This window comes from Mizuhopecten yessoensis, unplaced genomic scaffold (assembly GCF_002113885.1).
Source record: "Mizuhopecten yessoensis strain PY_sf001 unplaced genomic scaffold, ASM211388v2 scaffold1171, whole genome shotgun sequence".
NCBI classification, from domain to species: Eukaryota; Metazoa; Mollusca; class Bivalvia; order Pectinida; family Pectinidae; genus Mizuhopecten; species Mizuhopecten yessoensis.
The window spans coordinates 841,983-862,059 of NW_018403913.1; the positions used below are offsets into that span (position 1 = coordinate 841,983).

The following is a 20,077-nucleotide window of genomic DNA, read 5'->3' on the forward strand; positions in this document are numbered from 1 at the left end:
ACCTACATTTCTGAGGTAACCGTAAAAACTTACAACTATAAACAATGGTCATTCATCTACCTAAACGTGAGTACTTCCAAAACTACTCGCGCATATTTTATTTCTAGTAACAGAAAACAAACTAACTGTGATGTTTCCATATGAAAAAATATTGAAATATTTGAACAGAAAACCCTGTTCCATCACAAAATGCATCTGTATCAATTGATAGAATGCACTAAATGCATGTGGACAATGTGTATTACAGTAACTATTGGTTATAATTATAATCTCTATACAGCACACGTCTGGAGCTGTCCCAGAGGGCTCTATATTTTATTGGAGACCTTGTCTACAGGCATTGAAACCAGTCTTACTCACACCCTGTGGGATTCCACTGCCTAACTTAGACAAGGATTAAGAAGCACAGGTTTTTATTCCGTAATTAGTTTAGAAATGTGATTGTTACAGCGTTATGCAAGACAGGATGGGATGTCGGAACACTTGAGGGTCAGAGTAGACAGATTTCATTTTACCTTTATCATGTTAGAATTATACTGGACTGCATCAAGTCCAAGGGGGTGATATCATGCATACATTGAGTTCATGAAATGTATACAGTGTAATTCATATTTTATGAGCTTATGTTTCATTAGGCGCGATGCTAATGTTAAATAATAAAATGTTTTAATAAAAGCTAGCAACAAAGTGGAACAATTCTTATTTCGAGCATTTTTCAGGTTGTATGTTTAAAGCCAGACTGGAATACATTGAAGAAAAGAGGCAAAAAGGGCCTAAATTAAATGGCAAAAAGATGAACAAATACTTCAACAGCACTACTACTATGGAACTAGTTTTCAAAATGTTTACATCATTCTGACCAAACAGAAAATATCAGTACTGGTAAACTATATGTATTGCCCTTTTTAGCCAGGATTCAGTATAATATGCTCAATAGAATTTGAGGTTAAGTTCAAAATATAATTTTAGATGGCTGCTGTGGTGGCCATATTGAATTTCACATCCACCCCAAAATAACAAGAGGTCCTTTTAACAGTCACCCGAGTTAACGATGTAATACATGTATATTGTTATATTTTTTTTCTCCTTTTTGAGTACTATAATATCTCGTCTTCAGAATAAACCAATATCAAATCAATTTTACAAGAGATTGGTCAAAGGCGTAATTTATTCAAATTTAAGTGGAATCTTAAACTGACTTTTAAAAAAAAAAAATGGAAATAATTGTCATACTTTTTCTTGGATTTAATCATGTTAAATTATATTTAATTATTTTCAATACATATGTAAAGGTATCCTAATATAACATACTTCTCTATATCTGCATAGCAGTACTATGCCCAAGCTGGTCTAGCACTGTTGTATATATAATAAAAGTACCCCCTAGGGCACACACTTTGGTTATTTTTCTTATATTTACATATGTACATTTTTTTACAATAACAACTAATTAACAGCATTAAACATACCAGTGTGTTGATATATTCCACAATGTTATAAGACTTGAAACAACATTTAACAATACAAATTCAATTTAAGGCAGAGTGAGAACATGTAATATTTCTGTAAAACACTTTTTCTTTGAAATGGTCTAATGATTGCATGTATACATACATGTGTTACAAATTACATATATATGATATGGTCTAAATTTCATGTCCATCTTTTCTTTTTGGTTTAACCCTTTCACCACTGTAGACCATAATGAACTCATCCATATCAATGCAATGTAGAGTCTACTAAAGTAACTAAAGGGTTAAATAGAAAAGTTTACCATTCTAAATAAATACTACAGTAATTAAAATCAAAACATATCTGTGCCTTTCTAAGGAGAGTTAATAAGACATGTATACATCAATGCCCTAACAGTCCTGTCCCTTTGAAGCCAGCCTCGGGGCCAGATGAAACCTGGATGAGATCTTGTAAGACCATAGGGTCCTCCACCGGCTCATCAGCCTGGAGCATGATTACCGCTCCAGGAGACACCATTAGGCTCCCAAGTGTGGCAGTGTCGTCCATCAGACTCACACCCGACACCGTCAGATTCTGGTCAAAGGGAGGCACAGAAAACAGCTTCATAATCTGCAGCTTAAGTTCTTTTAATGTGTCTGTTGAAGATACTTTCAACTCTTTTTCACCCCTTGATTTTCTGTGACGTTGACTTTTACGTCTCGTTCCATCTTCAAGTTTCATCATTTTCTCTGGTGGTTCTTCAAAACTTGCCCTGGATTTGTTAGTATTTTGCTGGACAAAATCTGGGTCATCCTCTTTTTCCATGTCTGTTGTATTCACAAGCTTTTGATCTTTTGGGACTTTCCTTACATACACTGTTGCATCCTTGAACTCAAATTTTGCCTGTTCCTCTTTCACAATTCTGTCATCCACACAATCCACACAGACCTCGGGCAAGGTGAACACCATCACTGTGCCATCTTCATCCTGGGTTTTAACAATGCTGATTTCGTAATCTACAGCAAAGGTTTGTGAGATCACCTCCCACTCTCGTGGCCACAAATAGACAACCTTACCTCCGTGGTCAACCAGGTCAGGATGAGAGTTTGCTGGTGGGTACAGATACTTTAAGTGGTTACACAGGAGAGTACAATTGAGTACCTCCTTCACTGGTTCTCTTTTCAGAGGCTCCCGAATAAAATTTCTCCATTCTTCCACAAAAGCAGCACTAACTACATTTACTTCCTGTGGAGTATTTAAATTTATTGGACGTTTTTTATCGGCGAAGAGTTCACTTAGTGCAGCTTTCTGCTTTGTGGCTAGCAGCTTGTGCATTTCCTTGCTTTCCTGTTCCTCTTTGTTCATCTTATTGCATAGGTCACAGGATGGCGTGTCTTGCGGAAATTCTGGACAGTCTGGAAAGTACTTCCTCAGTCTGTCCCAGACATGATCTGGGATAAGCTTTCGACATGAAATGTCAGGGTCTAGTTTGTCATGATCACATAAAACATCAAAGTTAAATTTCAAATCTGAACCATCTTCCTCCTCCTCGTCTTCTTTCACAGATTCATTGCGATTGTTCGATGTTGTGGCTTCTTCTGTAAAGCTTTTTAAGTTGTGTTCAACTTCACCATTTACTACTTCTTTGTTTTCCATATTATGCCTAGGTGAACCTGTCTGTTCCTCTTTGACCTCTTCATCATGACCTTCAACCCCATCACCCCTGTTCTCTTTGTCATGTCTGGTTCCCTCCAACCTCTCCATAGCTAATCTCTTCCAGCTTCGCAGTGACGCCTTCCCAACCCAAAATGATGGGACATTTGTTTGAATATTGTTCACTTTCATAGAGGTACCAAGAAATTTCTCATCATCAACCATTTTGATTTTTAATCTTATCATGTTGCAATGCTGTTTCACACAGGTAAGGCACAGAGAATCTGTAACCTTGAGACGGGGACCCCCATGATACTGACTAAACAACATGTTGGCTCCAGCGGCACTCACGCACTTAAGTTTAACGGCACAGTGGGGGTCCAACTTGCCGTGTTGACACAGGAACACCTTGTTGTTTATGGCAGGGGCCTTAGACGGCTCCTCTAACCACGTGTTGAGCCACTTGAGCCCCAACCATTCCATTTTGCTGGGAGGAACATCCTCTGCTATAAGCTTCAGGTAAATTTCTTTAGTCAATTCCTGTTGTTCTTTTCCTGTCTCAATGTTACGATCTCTCATCAGCATCATTTCAGCAACCCACATTTCAAACTTTTCATTGTCCATGTCTACATAGTCCTTGATATGTTGAGGGATTAGACTTCTAGATACAATGCTGTCCTCTTTGCTGTAGGAGTTGTTCTCCACCTCCTTTTGACGTGTATAGACCAACATGTAGGCATTCTTGGACCCATGACTTCCTTTAGGGATCCGGCCTTTCTGCTTACCTTGACCTTCTTGAGGGTCATCTTCAGTACCAAGGTGCAGGTTTGACCCTTTCATTTTCTCTATTTCCTCATCATTGTATTTGTACCAGGTCTTCGAGTTCATGTCCTTGATGTGGGCGATGTAGTGGCCACTATAGGCAGTGGGGCCCCTATGAATAAGCACCGCTGTTAGATTGTACAGGGCATTGCCTTCCATATCATCATCAACAGGGTCAATATCTATGATTTCTATCTCATTCTCTTTCACAATTTTAGGTTTCTTGACAATAAATTTGGACATGTCCAACACCTCAGGAAATTGAATGAAGCTATTGAGTTTTTTCTTGTGTCCTGTTTTTTTGTCAAACACAAATCTCAGCAGCTGTAGATTAAGGACGGGAGGAAGGTTCTGAAGCTGTATAGTGCGAATGGCATTTTGCTTTTTGGAACACACTGAACACATGTATTGGTTGTCGCCTTCAAGTTTTTCCTCTTTTAGGAAGTCCTTGAGAGAGTCCTCTAGAGTTTTGTGTCCTCTAATGCTTAGGTCCAGCTCATAGAACTTAGAGGGGCACTGAGAAGAATTTCCACACTGGCTACAGGTTGTAACATATGCATACTCTCCACAAAACTGGTTCTGTATGACAAACCTGACAGTGGGATCCAGCTGCTGGGACAGAGAGTCCTCTAAGAGGTTCAGGAAAAGCTTGGAGAATTCCTGTGCATCCTGCTGAAGGCCAGCATCTAAACCTAGATGCTCAATGAACACTTTTGGATCTATGAACTGACGCTCAGAATGCTCTAGTAAGGCAAATAACAACTGTAGATGACCACCTATACTACTGGGAGCCCAACTGTCCTCGGTGATATTGACCTGGTCAAGTCCGATCTCTCTGTATCTATACAAAGCCTGTCGAACTGTCTTGTTGTGAAACCACAACTGTAGGAAAGTGTTCACATAACAAGTAGCTCCTAAGTTTTTTAACCCCACAAACATGCCATCTTCCCGTCGTTCTGAATTTGGATCCTCTATGTCATGCCAACTGTTTTCGTCGATTTCTCCAAACCATACTCTCTCACCAATACAGTTTAGGCAGTGTGGGTTCCCTTTACAGTTTCTCTTGCAGATCTGGGCCTTGCACCGTTTGAGGTTAAATCTGTAAGCAATCTCCACATGTTCCTGGCTAACATCCTCCGGGTTGACGGTCTCTGCCCATTGCCAGGCAGCCTTGTCTAACTGCTGCTTAGGGGGCATCCTACAACACAAAGATACAAGTTTTACTATTGCAAGGAAAAAGCTAGACTATCAAATAGCTTGAAGTGAAAACAATAGTTCCAAGTTCTTTATAGATAGAACGTGTTAACCTTAACCTTTAATCTAAGCCACAGGAAAAAAATATATGAAATGAAGGACTATGTATGGTTTGGGCGTGTTTTGGCCCCCAAATGCATCAAAATTCAAAACCTCTACTTGAACTTTGAAATTACTGTTTCTTTTATTTTGACTACTTCCCAAACACTATCATGAAAATATTTAATTGTATTTCTAATTATTGGTGCCTTGGTAACATGTTCAAATTTGCATAAATTAAAAAAAAATGAATATTCAGTGAATTTTGTCATATTTTGCATAGTTTTTCTCTTGCAAACTAGAGTGCATGCTTGAACAAACTCAAAATCAAAGGATAATGTGTAGGCACCTGTAATACATATATAGGAGAAATATTAAGTTTGTTTAAGCTTTCGCTCTATGGTAACTAAGAGAAAAACTAGGCAAAAACCTGTCAAAATTTACTGAATATTCAAATTTCATTAATTTATGCAAATATTAACTGGTTACCATGGCAGCCATAACTGAAAACCTAAATAAATGTTTACATAATAGTACCAGGGAAGTATTCAAAATTAAAGAAACAGTCATTTGAAAGTTTTATTGAAGATTTCTAATTTTGATGGATTTGGGGACCAAAAAAAATCATCGTTCTTTGCTGAAACACAGTGTTTTGGGGCTAATTTATAAGACCTGCAATGTTGATGGCAAAAGATGTCTTGATGTAACCTTTTAAACTCTATTTTGATTTCTATATGACTAACCCTAGTTTTTATTAGGACAAAAAAAAAAGTTTTGGAGAGTGAAAATAAAATGAACACTGTACTGTTTGAACCAAATAATTGTTTTGTTGAATTTCTGTAATTAATCCATCATTAAGTTATTTACCATAATCCAACCGGAAGCACTGAAATTAAGCTGGCATTACAATATATATATGCGAAACTTTCCCACCACAATTATTTTTTATTGAAATAGGGATAATACCGGTATATTCCTCATTTTTTTGTCATTTTGGGAAATAAGGCACTTTTTAGCTAGGGGGAACAGTCTGTATTCAGCTGTAAAACTAAGCAAAAAAAATCACTGTATTTTAAATATTAGAGATCTGTAACAGGAAAGAGAGTAGTATACTTCCACCAGGGATACAACCCCCGACCCCCAGCTTCCTAGTCTGTCACTCTACCAATTGAGCTAAAGGGAAATTCCCTCTAGTGCGAAGCTAGAAGGCAACCTAGCCCCAGTTTCCTCTGGTCCTGACACCAGGCTTAGACAATTTGACAGATAGATGTCTGGTGTGGGGCCGGAGCACACTACTATATGAAAACGTGAAATTCTCCTACACCAAAGGTTTAGCCCTTTCTTTCAACCCTAGGTAACTTTAGTAGACTCTACCATACATTTATTTGGATGAGTCCATTATTGTCTACAGTGGTGAAAAGGTTATAATCAAGGTGCTGACAAGTACAACACAAACCTCACATTATAAATCAGGCGTGGAATTAACCACTGGTACGCTGGCCACTGGTTTTCCAGGCAGACCAGTAAGTTTTTTAACAAGCTATCCCACCAGGCCATGGCCAGTAGATATTATGGAAATTTATCTAAAATTTCAGCAGATTTGAAAAGCTTTATTTTAAGCCCAGAAAGCTTCACAGAGCTTCTAGATTTTTAAATTTTCCAGGGGGCATAGCCCCGGACCCACCTACTATTACACACATTGGGTGCTCGCTTGGGCCTACAGTTCTCTTTTTCTGGACCATTGCACTTCAAACAGGACCAGCGAATTTTTACTTCAACTGGACCTTTGGGCCAGGAACGAGTCGAGCCCTAAGGTTTTCAAACTTTTTTTCGCCTGAGCGATGCCATTTTGTAGGTTATAAATGCAAATTACAATCATCAAAAAGGGGCGGTCCGGAATTCTTCTAACTAGAAAACTGTATTCCGTTTCAGTATGGATCAGTATGGTTTGCTGATCAATGGAATCTCTCAGCTGTTGGTGATAATAAGGACAGTTTTGGATAAGTAAATAATCCATTAATCAATTTAAGTGAGTTATCATATGTTTACTAATAATAACACTCTTTTTGTATGTGTAACAAGTAACAAGTATACTCACACCCCTAGAAGTGATATCACACCCCCTCCCAAATTCCCGGATTTTGCCGCTTCCTCTTATTGCTATCTGCTTTTAATGTAAACAATCAAATTGTTGGCATGGAATAACTGCGGTTTCATGGAAAATTATTTAAAGATTGATTTACAAAGCTCCACCCAAATTTCCGGATGGTGCCGCTTCCGGATTTGGCTTTGCTTAATAGTGTTACACCCGTCGTCTGCATAAACAACAATGGCGACTGGCAAGAAGATTTAGGAGAAATTGGCATCAAGGATTGTTGAATTAGACAAATCAATTGACAACAAACAAATGGAAAAGGAGATGAAGCGCCATTAAAAAAACATTGAGTGGCGACAATTGATTCAGACAGTGATTAAAATGAATTCCAACCAATATTAATAACCATATTATTTTGTAGGAATTTGGAAATTTCTAAATGTTGACTTTTTACGTATACTTGTTTTGTTTATATGTTTTATACATAATTGTTTTTTTAACATTTTTATGAATATCAGTAAATAAAATAAAGAAATATTTTTTTTGTGTATGTCTTGTTTATTTTAAAGGAAAAAAAACATGATAAAAAGTTTATAATATGACTATTTTGATATCACAACCCCAATCAGGACTATCGGGCTGATATGGGGTGTGATATCAAAATGGTCATATCAAAGCAGGTTTTTGCTATCGGAACCTCCTAACTTTTCTGCACCAAACGATGTCAGAAATACCATGTTTTCATATAGGGCCTAGTAGTGCAGCCCTGTCACACCAGACATCTATCTGTCAAAATGTCAAGTCTGGTGTCAAGGCCGGTGGAAACTGGCCTATGTACATAACATTCAAAAATAAAATCTGCGACAGAGCTAAAGAAGTTTACTTGTTTGTTCATAAAACGAGACCTACTATGATAGCAATGCCTATATGTGACAACACCTAAATTAATTTTGACGGTTACCAGCCTCAGTTTTGGTTTTTAAGTGTCAGTCTGCATGCATTCTTCCACATGCTCATCTTTGCTAGTTTATAGAAGCGGACAGAAAAAATGTATTTTTTTTTGTCTTTTCTATAAGTACAAAACTCTATGAACGAAACCAGTTTAACGTTGAAGAATCCAAGGTCGATATTATGCAAAAAATCATAATGTTTGATTGTTGTGATATAAGACGGGTTAGTGACATGTAGATTCTATAGAAAATTGCTGCTAACATGACAGCCAAAACAAACGGATGGATGAATTTATGATGAAATAACATGCATGCGTAAGTTCTCTTTTAAATGCATACTTCGAAGTTATGTCCAATATTCAAGTGAACATCTGTGCATCTGCTAAACTGGTGTTTGGGGACAAGGTAACAACTTCCCGCCTCTCCCGTTCATATTTACTTCCCTTGAACTGAATCAACTGCGGTGTAGAATTGTCTGTATCATTGAGGTGCTTCATTAATTGTAACTGTATAATAAAACGCACAAGTGAACTAAAATTTAGTCTATGTCACAAATACGCTAAATATCGATCGGAAAGAAAAACGTTTGCGTGACCATGTGTGCCGTAAACAACAATGGAGGAAAACGAAAGTAAACACATGTTCCTTGCCACAGAATTTCGGACAAAATTACTCACTGATGTCCAAAATTGCTTGAAGTCTCGAAATATTGCATGCGACAAAATTTGTGTAGTTAAAAGAGTTCGAGATCTTCACGACGGAGACTATTGTGTGCCCAAAGGTTGCTTACCTAAAGTCACAAATGAGGTAAACGCTTCAAAATCCTGAAACTCTAATCAACAATGTCGCAGTCGACAAAATAATATCCGATAGAAAACAGGCCGACCAGCGGCCTCTTATGTTATAGGAGTAAATTAACACTTGAGTGCGCTCCTCTGTATATATAAATCAGAGACGTATTGTAATACATACGTCTCTGTTTAAATATAACATCAGTGGCTATACCTGGAACAGCCTCCCAACCCTCATCGCCGGCAGTGCTGATCTCTCAACAGCTGAAGGCAAATCTCCTCTCTCACAAATTCTAAGCGTACATGTTGTTTTTATTGTATAGTTCTAACAAACAAAATAAAAATAATTGTTTTAACCTGTCTTTCTGACGCCTCTAAATAATGTTCAGTATATTGAACGTTTTAGAGCTCGATCGAGTATCCTGTTGAAGTTGAATGAATATGTCAGGATGAACGTTGAAGAACCTACTCGTCCCAAATTCTGCAATAAACAAAATCTCTTTAGATAGGGTAAAACTACTGCCCTAAAAGAACTGTACACTAGTCTTTATGACATTAATATTGGTAGTAAAGGGGAATTAGACATGGTTGATTGTCAGCGGCTATGTAGCTCAAGCGGTAGATCATCCATCTAGAAATCGGAGTGTTTCAGGTTCGAACCATGGTCTGGCCATGTATTTTTCAACTCCTACTCCATTTGGCGCCCAACACAGTATATCCATGGGAGTTGGTATAGAGTCTCAAGTGTCTTCGGGGTCAAAGACTTTGTTAAATAAGGGAGGAATGTAGTGGAACGAGACTGGGATGATTGATGGCGACCATGTTGTTCAGTTGGTAGATTATAGTTCGGTGGGTCCAGAGTTCGAACCCTGGTATGGCTGTGCAATTTTCGGCTCCTACTACAGTAGTAAAGATTTCTAGCTTTGATTAAACTTTGCTGAAACTATCATCTTCTATACATGTAGTCAAATGGTAAATGACTCTTTCAGAGTAATACATCTTACTTAAAAGGACTATAAACAAGTATTGTTTCAAAGACAAAATCAAGCTGTGAACTTTAAAATTATAATTTAGTATACTACAGTATGTACGAGCTGACTATCAAAGGGATTGTTAATCCTGTACATACTTCATGTATATTGTCAGAATAAATCTGTGTATCTGTGTGTTTCATGAAATGTAAAATGTTAAAGCTTTGCAGTAAAATGTTGTTTTAGATCTTGGAAGAAATTTGTGAAGAATTGAAAGAATCCAATACAAATCATCATCTTAAATTATGCAAAGTGACAACTTCCAAACACTTTGGCCTGACCTTCTATCTCGAGAGGCCACTGACATTTAAATCTACACTGGTGCCCTTTTGGGAGAATGGAATTTCTCTGTCATCTTTTTGTGATGTTGGAAATGGTGCACATGTATTGGTGGCTTCCTCAGACTGGCACAGCAGGAGCAGTGGAGATCTGGAAGACTTAAGATCCATTGTAGTTTTGGAACATGTGACTCATCTCTTAAAGGGAGCAGGGTAAGAATTTGTTGTTAATTTTAATTTACTGTACAATTAAACATTTAAAAAATATGTGACAATGCAAATAATATGAAAATACCTAAAGATGGCAATAAATATATGGATTGGTGTTGCAATTTTATGTAACATAATAAGTTTTTTTGTGTCCAGTTTTGAAAACATTATACATATGTAGTTGAAGGAATACACTTAATTTATTAGCTCTTAAATTGTTTGATATTTGGCTAATATCATTACTAGTTATACTATATGTTCTTTATTTTGAAGGTATTGTGTTGAAGCTGTAAGATGTTGTCAGCAAAAAAAATCTTCACCAGATTTACTAGACATAACAATTCCTAGCATAGCCTTAACAGGTCAGATGTCAGTAGACTGTAAAGATTTAGTAAAAACTCTTGTCGTAAATAACAGTTACTGTAAAGGAAGTCACCAATCCTTTGGCCGTTGTGACAGTGATGTTCCTTGTAAACATGTCAAGTTGGGGAAAGACAGCTCTGTGTGTGCTGCAAGTGATTCTGTAAGCAAACCTTGTGGAATGGATAAAGAAACAGGGCAGCAACAGACCAAGGTTATACTCAATCTTCAACGATTTGTTGAGGATAAGCAACTTCCTGTTGGTAAAGATGGCTATGATAAGAACCTGAAATTCTCAGAATGTGAGTATGTATTTATATTTTCACTTTATATTGCAGAAAGAACATTTAACTGTGAAAACCATGAAAACCATATGGCATCATTTACACTTTTATCTCTACTGATCTCTACTTATAAGTATATTAGATTATTTACAGAGACTCTCAATGGTTTTTGTAGAATTAATTCATGAAAGTCCTGCATATCTTTTTTAAAATCTTGATGAGTCCCATTACTTAGATATTCCGTCTTTGCGTTTTGCAGAGTTATCTTCTCTTGTGAGCAGGTATTGATTCTTACGTCATTGGTTTGTGTGAGAAAATTACGTCGTTTTCTCAAAAATTGATGACGTTACTCTCACAAACAAATGACGTAACAAGCAATACCTGCTCACAAGAGTAGATAACTTTGCAATACGCAAAGACGGAATAGTGGTTAAGGCGTCTGACATTCTGCTACCACTAGCCCTCCACCACTGGGTCGAAGGTTCGAGGCCTACCTGGGGCAGTTGCCAGGTACTGGCCGTAGGTCGGTGTTTTCTCTCCAGGAACTCTGGCTTTCCACCACCACCAAAACCTGGCGCGTCCTTTAATGACCATAGCTGTTAAAAGGACATAAAACCCAAACAAACCAAACTTTAAAAAGTTGATAAGTTCCATAGGAATCGCACAAGTCCAGAAATCATATATAGGTGTCCCAAAATACACTGGACTCTATGTTTAAAGTTATTGAAATATTACAACGAATCATAATTTTGGTATCTGATAAAATCATATATATATGTAATTTATGATGGAATGTACTTTATTACAGATTAAGTTTGTTTTGAACACAAACAGGAACTGAAAACTTAATTTGTGAGCTTTCGAAAACGTCTGTTTCCTTTGTCAATCAAAGATCAGTGTAAATGAAACAGACATTTTCTAAGCTCGCAAAATAAGTTTTCAATTCCTGTTTGTGTTCAAAACAAACTTAGTCTTTATTATTCATACAAAACTGATGAATCTTATTTTGAATATTCGTTAGTGTTTGTCCGTGTCTAATTGATTGTTTTACTCAGTATATATGTATGTGAAATACAAAGAAAAAAAGAAAAAATATAACAAGGAGAGATAACTTTTGTAAGTGACTGTAGCTTCTTGTAAAAATGTGATTTCTTAATCAAACTGTAAAACCCTTTATAATATAGAGTGAACCACATGTCTGCTGGGCACGCTAATATGATGTACTGTACATATACTAAGTAATTATTAGGATTATTCATCACAAAATGTACTGTGTTATCAAGTGAATATACCCATGTCATATTTTTTTCCATATTAACACATGTAACATGACCTATCAGCCCTGTGATTGGTTGTAAGTTTCAATTGTTTCAATTGTGACGTCACGCCTAGGACAAGTACATTGTACATGTCGATGTCACAAACTTAGGCACTGGAGTCAAAAGGGCAGCTTTTTACATTTCAAGGTTGCATGAAAACTGACGTTTTACACGAACAAATGCCACAAATCTTGATTATATGATAAAAAGGATCTTACACTTGTTTTTATTTGATATGAAACTCGTTAAAATTTTTCATTTTAGCTCGCCAGAGGCTCACTAAATTGATAAATTCTTAGACTTGGTTGATAAATCTCATATGAAATGGAAACTCATGCAAGATCCTATATATACTCATCATATTAGTGTGTCCAGCACCTGTGGAGTGAATTACACTTCAATCTCTACAAACGTAACATTCTAGTGTCTGAAGTGTTCAGTCTAAGTTTGACAGCAATGTTCTGCCATAAGTTCAAGAGCTTTTGAGAGCAAATGAAACAAGGTGTTCTGGGAGATGTTGACTGAACTCCTTTCATCGAAGAAATGTTAGACATATGTAGATCCAGATATTCCTCTGTATTGATACTTTGTCACTTACTGATTAAATGTAACATTTTTGCATACTGAAAAATTAATAAAACAAACGGAGAATAAGAAAATGTCAGATAGATCTACAGACAGTCACTACTGTTTAACTCATTCACCCCTGAAGACACATTTAACTCTTCCAATTCAAAATTTGGAATAGTTCATTCTGCAATTTCAGGGGTGAATAAGTTAAAGGAAGAAAGAGGAAGGCATGATTGATTTGACTATGACTTCTGTTTCATTTGTTTTCGCAAGCCGTTTTGAACAAAAACATTTTTTTTACCTTCAGTATATTGTGGAGAAGATACGATATCAGAGACACTAAAGGAAGCTTATCTCCTACATGAAGCCATTGGCAAGGTGAGGAAAAGTTTTGTATTAAGGCTTTCTCAGAAATGTTGAAAAACAGCAATTACTTGGTACTGTAATGAAGCTTCAGATGGTCAAATGTCATATTTGACTGAAACTACCTAAAATGCATGTACTGTTCAGGAAAAAGCAATGTCTCAAAGGCAATGTGTTAATACTGTAGTTATGTTTTATAAAAACACATATGTGAAGTTTATAAGTATACACATAGTTGATGATTTTTCATGTCATTACAAGAGATGAATATCAGTTTTTATGATTTTTTAAATCAGTCTTGCATGTAAAACGATCTGATGTTACAAGAATTTGATCTATTATAGTTACAGAAGCACGGGACAAGTACTGTTGTCCATATAGTACCGGACAGTGCCTACTTTTCCCAACAGCGAGTAGACCTCACCACCAGGACCATCTGGCCAGAGGAACACTCTCACAAACAGGTAAGTCTCACCACCAGGACCATATGGCACAAACAGGTAAGTCTCACCACCAGGACCATCTGGCCAAATGACCATTCTCACAGACAGGTTAGTCTCACCACCAGTACCATCTGGCCAGATGACAATTCTCACAGACAGGTAAGTCTCACCACCAGGGGCATATAGCTTGAGGAGCATTCTCACAGACAGGTAAGTCTCCACCAGGACCATCTGGCCAGAGGACAACTCTCACAGACAAGTTAGTCGCACCACCAGGACCATCTTACCTGAGGATCACTCTCACAGACAGGTTATTCTCTTACCCTGGACAGGTGTATCTGCACTTTTACCGGTGTGAGATTTCCTTGTCTCACCCTAGGGTTGAGATGGGGGGATTCCCCTATTCATAACAATGGTATGATGTCACGTCAACAATACAATGATGCACATCAACAATTCATCAATGTCATGTCAACCCTGAATTTAGCTGAAAGTTAAACACTACAATATGCATATGATACACAATGGGTGAACAGGGTAAGAGGTAAATAATCATTCACCCCCTTGAGGGTGAGATAGGGAAAGATTCTTAAGTTGCCAGACACTCGGACCATATGGCACAGACATGTGAGTCTCTCCACCAGGACCATCTTACCTGAGGATCACTCTCACAGACAGGTAAGTCTCACCACCAGGACATCTGGCCAAATGACCATTCTCACAGACAGGTAAGTCTCACCACCAGTGCCATCTGGCCAGAAGATCAATCTCACAGATAGGTAAGTCTCACCACCAGTGCCATATGGCACAAACAGGTAAGTCTCACCACCAGGACATCTGGCCAAATGACCATTCTCACAGACAGGTAAGTCTCACCACCATTGCCATCTGGCCAGAAGATCAATCTCACAGATAGGTAAGTCTCACCACCAGGACCATCTGGCCAGAGGACCACTCTCACAGACAGGTTAGTCTCACCACCAGGACCAGCTGGCCCTGGGACCATTAACATAGACAGGTAGGTCCTTTAATGCCTACTTGCATGAGGAACACTCTCATAATTAAATAAGGTAGTTAGAGATTTATAAAATGTTCAATTTAAAAAAAAATGATTTGATAGATGTTATTGCATCATAAGGCACGTCATTCTAGTAGAACACTTGTTAGTGTATGGTACATGTTTGTTTTGCTCTTACTGTAGCTGTATATTTTAGTGTGCAGCAAACTACATTACAACCAGCTGCTAAAGCAAAAAGACAGAAATATGCTGCTGTAATAGCTATTTCATGTGACATGCTGCTGTATATCAATTCATTTCATGAAATATTATATTTGAAATTGTTATTTAGTTTCCTAACAATTTGGTTTGGTTTGTTTATGTTTTGCGTCCTATGAACAGCCATGATCATTTAAGGACATGCTAGGTTTAGATAATAGAGGAAAGCCGGAGTACCTGCAGATAAACCACCGTTTTGCAGCCAGTACTTGGCGACTGTCCCACATAGGCCTAGAATCCATTGGTGGAGGGCTAGTGGTAGTAGAATGTCAGACGCCTTAACCGCTCGGCCACCGCAGACCCATTTTTCCTCACAGATTGTCCTATATCTGAATGAAACTTTTCTCTACTACTGTCTGTATTTCAGGTTTACCTTGTCCATGGCCCAGTCAAAGCCAGGAGACAGACACAGGCTAATGTTAAAACTGCCACAGACTTTGTACAGTAAGTATGTACTGAGGTTTTAATTCCGGTATGGCTGTGCATTTCTCTTTCTCTAATTACAAAATTGGCGAGCTCGCCGACCCTTGCTTGAAGCACTGGGTGAATGATTGTGACTCTTGGGGCGATTACCTAAAAACATGTCGGAGGGATGGAGCAGAACTTGACTGGTTCTAATGTTAGAGACCAAGTAGTCTAATTGGTAGAGCAATTGTCTAGAGTTAGAACCCTAGTCTGGCCATGCATTTTTCCGCTCCTGTTACAGATACAATCAATAAAGATGCTGCACTAGCTTCCCAATAAAGGAAATAAGACCGGTGAAACTTGAGCATGTGAGGGAAACACAATGTTTTATTTCTCTGTCATGTGATCAATATAGTCCAATCATATACGCTGCTATATAAATGAGGTATAATAATAAAAAAAAAAAATTTAATGTATCTTTTAGTACATCTTTTATTAAAAATAAGATTATAATAAATAATAATATACAACATTTGATATAGCATCCTATCCAACTAACAAGCCTCTTTAAAGCGCTTTACAGTACATATATACATTAATCAATTCAATTTTGAGGAATTCGCAGCTTCTAGTCCTATGCCACCTGGCTAATATCTCCCTATGTGTGTATGCCTGCGTGTGTGCTGGAGATGTAATGTGTTCTGTTTGTAATGGGAATGTGCTTCCAACGGCATCATTTATAGTGCCACCGTACTTAAACGCTACAGCACAGATACCGCAACATCCACCCCAAACCATACTCCACCTGGGTTGTTGGAGTTGTGTGGGCAGTAGAAAAACACTTTCTCTGAATATCCATGCGTACAACGACTTAGGGGATTGAACCCTGGCCGCCTGCGTGAAAGGCCAGAGTGTTAACCACTCGACTAATTCGCCCATATGGATATATGATAAATTTCTATCGGAATGATAATTGTATGCAGACTATAAAACATTGTTTTGCTTAATATATTCCTGGTATAGTTGTGACTCTAAACTTGTTTATACTTTAAGGTTGAGATTTTCTCAGATGAAATCTGCTGCAGTAATGAAATATGGAGAGGAAGTCAATGGTAAACTATTGTTTATTCTAATATTTTCAGTTTTAACCCTCTCACCACTGTAGATCATAATGGACTCATCCATATCAATGCATGGTAGAGTCTACTAAAGTTACATAGGGGTGAAAGGTTTAGAAACGACAGCTTTTATGGTACCATTAAATTGTTGTTTAATTATTTTATCACAGAAATAAATGTTGGATTATCATAACGTTTTCCTATACAGGATTGTTGTCAGCTTTAGATATTTGTTCTGAAGTACAACTCAGATAAGTGTTTTTGTAATGAATATAGTTAAATAGATTCTTTTGTATTTGGCTGCATTAATTAAAAATACTGATCTCCCACTGTGAAGACAGAGTTACACTTGACACTGTTTGCTGTGTTGAATGTGAAGAAATTATCATTTTGATGTTTGTACAGGCCCTGGATGGCAGTCCACGATTTCCGTTCTCACATCGGCTGGGATCAAGTTTGAAATGCTCTCCACTGTCAGCAGAAGTACTGTGAGTTGATAGGTTTTCAGACCTACCTGTTGACAGAAAAAGATCACATACCATTTATAATCTACATGTTATGTTGATGACAACTTATTTTACATTGGTGTTGGAAATCAGAAATCGTAATCCATTATCAGAAGACTTTTAATGAATGATTATCGATTATAATCGGAACATCCAAACTCTGATTGATCTATTTGAAATATGTGTAATTGTGATGATTAGAATAGGGGTTTGCAGCATACAGTCATTTTGCCATGAAAAATCAAAGGCTGACTTGGTTCATCTATTTGACAGTCTTTTATATATGCTTTTACACTTTTAGTTTTAACCCTTTCACCCCTATGTTACTTTAGTAGACTCGACCATACAGTGATATGGAAGAGTCCATTATGGTCTACAGTGGTGAAAGGGTTAACCTACTACTAGAATTTTAGTAAGAGTAAATCTGACAGATATCAATAGAAAACAGCATGCAGCTGTGGTTTATATTGTAATTGTTCTATTTCACTTTCATATAGAGGGAGGGTGATGCAGACATTGGACCAATTCTAGGATAAGGATTACTAAACCAATCTCTTCCCCTATAAAGTTATGTTAGAGAATACTTAAACATCTCATATATGTTTCTTCCTCATTAACCCAAAACTAATTAGTCAGATGCATTGAAAATAATAAAATTAATAAACTAATCCTACAAATGTATATTTTTAGAGTATGGTTAATTAACTCACTCTAATCTGAATCATAAACTCAAATTTTGAAAGTTAAGAAATAATACAATGCTGTGAGATATGTTTTACCTGACAGGTGAAGCTGGATCTGTCCGAGGGGGAGAGTGGAGCTGGTAGTGACACTCGGACGGGCTCTTTTGTCATGTATAATTGTGCAAGACTTACCACGCTTTTCAAACACTTTGAAGAATCTGTGGGAAAAGGTGAGTTGGGTGGGGGGGGGGGCATATCTCAATGTCAGAACAATTTGCCTTTGCGCAAAGACGGATGTCTGTCAATTTTATCACACAAAAGAATATGACAAAAGAAGTTAACAACTAGTGAATTGACATTCCTTGTAATTTTACTTACAAGTTCAAGTTTGAGTAATGTTCATTATAATGTTACGCATTGCAGGTCAGTACCCTCCGCTTCCGAATATTGCTGATGTGGATTTCAGTCTTCTCAGAGACGAGGTAAACCTAATGTAAAGACAGATGGGTCACCAATTTTATTAATTACATTTTAAATTTTTATTCTATTGTACTTATGATAATTGTTTATAAGCAATTATTAAAGTTAACAAATTTTTGAGGAACTGTCAGAAACTAACATACAGATGTCGATTTAGTTCACTGCAAGAGTGGTATTTTTAGACTAGAAGGCCTAACTGTTGCTGAAGGTGCCAAAAAGTCGTGTTAAGAAACCTAGTGATTTAGTGATTTCAATCATTTTAAACATTAGATGCTTTAAAGCTCTCTAGTAACTTATTTTAGTGTAGTCATCGTTGCTTAAAGCAATTGCACACACTGACAGTCAAAGTTAGCCAAAGATCATTGTCAAATGGCCCGAACACTTTCTCCTTAACATCAGGAAAAATGCATTGTCCAAAAGGGAAGGGAACTTACATTTCCTTGTCCTTTTTTGTGTAGAAATAAATTTTAAAGATGAAATGATGTCTGTAAAGTGATCTTTAGTGCCTCTCTAACATGTACAGAATTCCAGATACGAAAGTATTGTTATTTTACAGGATGAGTGGTCGTTGTTCTTCCTATATATATTTCCCTACCCTGACCTGATCAGAGAGACGGTTGAAGAATTAGTGCCAAAAGCTGGCGGTATCTCAGCTAAGATACACACTCACAAGGTAACACAGGCTACAGTTGTTTAACATCTAGTCTGCCAAACTTCAACTTTTACTTCAAGTTGAAAAGAAATTGCTTATTGAATATAACTTTGGGCAATACATTTTACATATTTTGGAAATGTTTCCTGTTCAGCATTTTAACTTAAAACATCTATAGAATTTAGAAAATGTGTGCTGGGACAGTAACAGGTACAGTATGCTAAACATGGACAAATTAATAATTACTTAGTTTATAATATTTGAAATTCTAAATTACACTGTAATTTTGTAAATATACAGCAGTTCTTGAGGTGGAAGTAGGGATAACATGTCCAAATTGTAATAATAAACATGTGCTGAAATACAGAGTTTAGTTTATAGAACCTGTTTATATTTTCTGATGAAAAAAATATATACCAAAATGTGTTGGTAATGCCATCATTGAGCAGCCCCTTAGACATTGATTTCCATTCCTGAAAAAACTCCCTTTAATGCCATTTAACCAATAATTGAATATAAATAATGTATACCCTAGAAATATAGTATTTTCTAGCAAATGTCAATTCATGAGTAAAGCTGTTGGTTTCCTTAAACTGTCATACATATCTGTAAGAAGTTTTGTTGATTTTGTTTTCTTGACAGATTTGTAACTTACTCATCAGCTTCAGCCACAGCCTGAGTTCATACTACAGTAGGATTCACATCTTAGGGGTGAGTTCCCATTTTATTTCAACATTTACTTCAGATAGATTCCTATTTGAAACATCAAAACGTAAATTTGATCCTTCTCCAATTAGTCGCTAGAAGAACAATAACAAAAGTGTTGTAACAAGTAATTAGTAGTATAATGTTTTGTTATAAGATGTATATATATATATTTTCCCCAGGAGAACCGCCCACACTTGCTGCCCTTGATGTACGCTCGTCTGTACTTCATGAAGATAGTGTACAAGGTACTGAGCCATGCCCTCCGACTCCTTGGTGTAGAGCCCATGTCTCAACTGTGAACATTCATTACGTTCAAAAAAGATATTAAACATTTA

At 37.0% G+C, this 20,077-nt stretch overlaps 2 protein-coding genes across 2 annotated transcripts; one reads left to right on the plus strand and one right to left on the minus strand.

Annotated features, from left to right (window-relative positions):
• Positions 1–1,223: 1,223 nt before the first annotated feature.
• LOC110458011 (ubiquitin carboxyl-terminal hydrolase 48-like) lies at positions 1,224–8,718 on the minus strand. Its single transcript, XM_021509540.1, has 2 exons — positions 8,605–8,718; positions 1,224–5,125 (listed from the first exon to the last, which is right to left on the minus strand). Exon 2 carries the CDS (start codon positions 5,122–5,124, stop codon positions 1,855–1,857), a length of 3,270 nt encoding a protein of 1,089 aa, XP_021365215.1. The 5' UTR covers position 5,125; positions 8,605–8,718; the 3' UTR covers positions 1,224–1,854.
• A 136-nt stretch (positions 8,719–8,854) lies between these two features.
• LOC110458029 (DALR anticodon-binding domain-containing protein 3-like) lies at positions 8,855–20,077 on the plus strand. The gene is made up of 13 exons (XM_021509574.1): positions 8,855–9,072; positions 10,274–10,578; positions 10,849–11,237; positions 13,416–13,486; positions 13,816–13,935; positions 15,558–15,634; positions 16,649–16,707; positions 17,119–17,201; positions 18,006–18,132; positions 18,326–18,384; positions 18,939–19,055; positions 19,677–19,745; positions 19,922–20,077. The coding sequence occupies exons 1-13, from the start codon at positions 8,881–8,883 to the stop codon at positions 20,039–20,041; spliced, it is 1,788 nt and encodes a 595-aa protein (XP_021365249.1). The 5' UTR covers positions 8,855–8,880; the 3' UTR covers positions 20,042–20,077.

Excerpts from the sequence above, each read along its gene's own strand:
- LOC110458011 (XM_021509540.1), bottom strand. The coding sequence starts at position 5,124 with ATGCCCCCTAAGCAGCAGTTAGACAAGGCTGCCTGGCAATGGGCAGAG.
- LOC110458029 (XM_021509574.1), top strand. The coding sequence starts at position 8,881 with ATGGAGGAAAACGAAAGTAAACACATGTTCCTTGCCACAGAATTTCGG. Across the intron at positions 10,579-10,848 it reads CATCTCTTAAAGGGAGCAGG|GTATTGTGTTGAAGCTGTAA; the intron begins GTAAGAATTTGT and ends TTTATTTTGAAG. Across the intron at positions 15,635-16,648 it reads ACTGCCACAGACTTTGTACA|GTTGAGATTTTCTCAGATGA; the intron begins GTAAGTATGTAC and ends TTATACTTTAAG.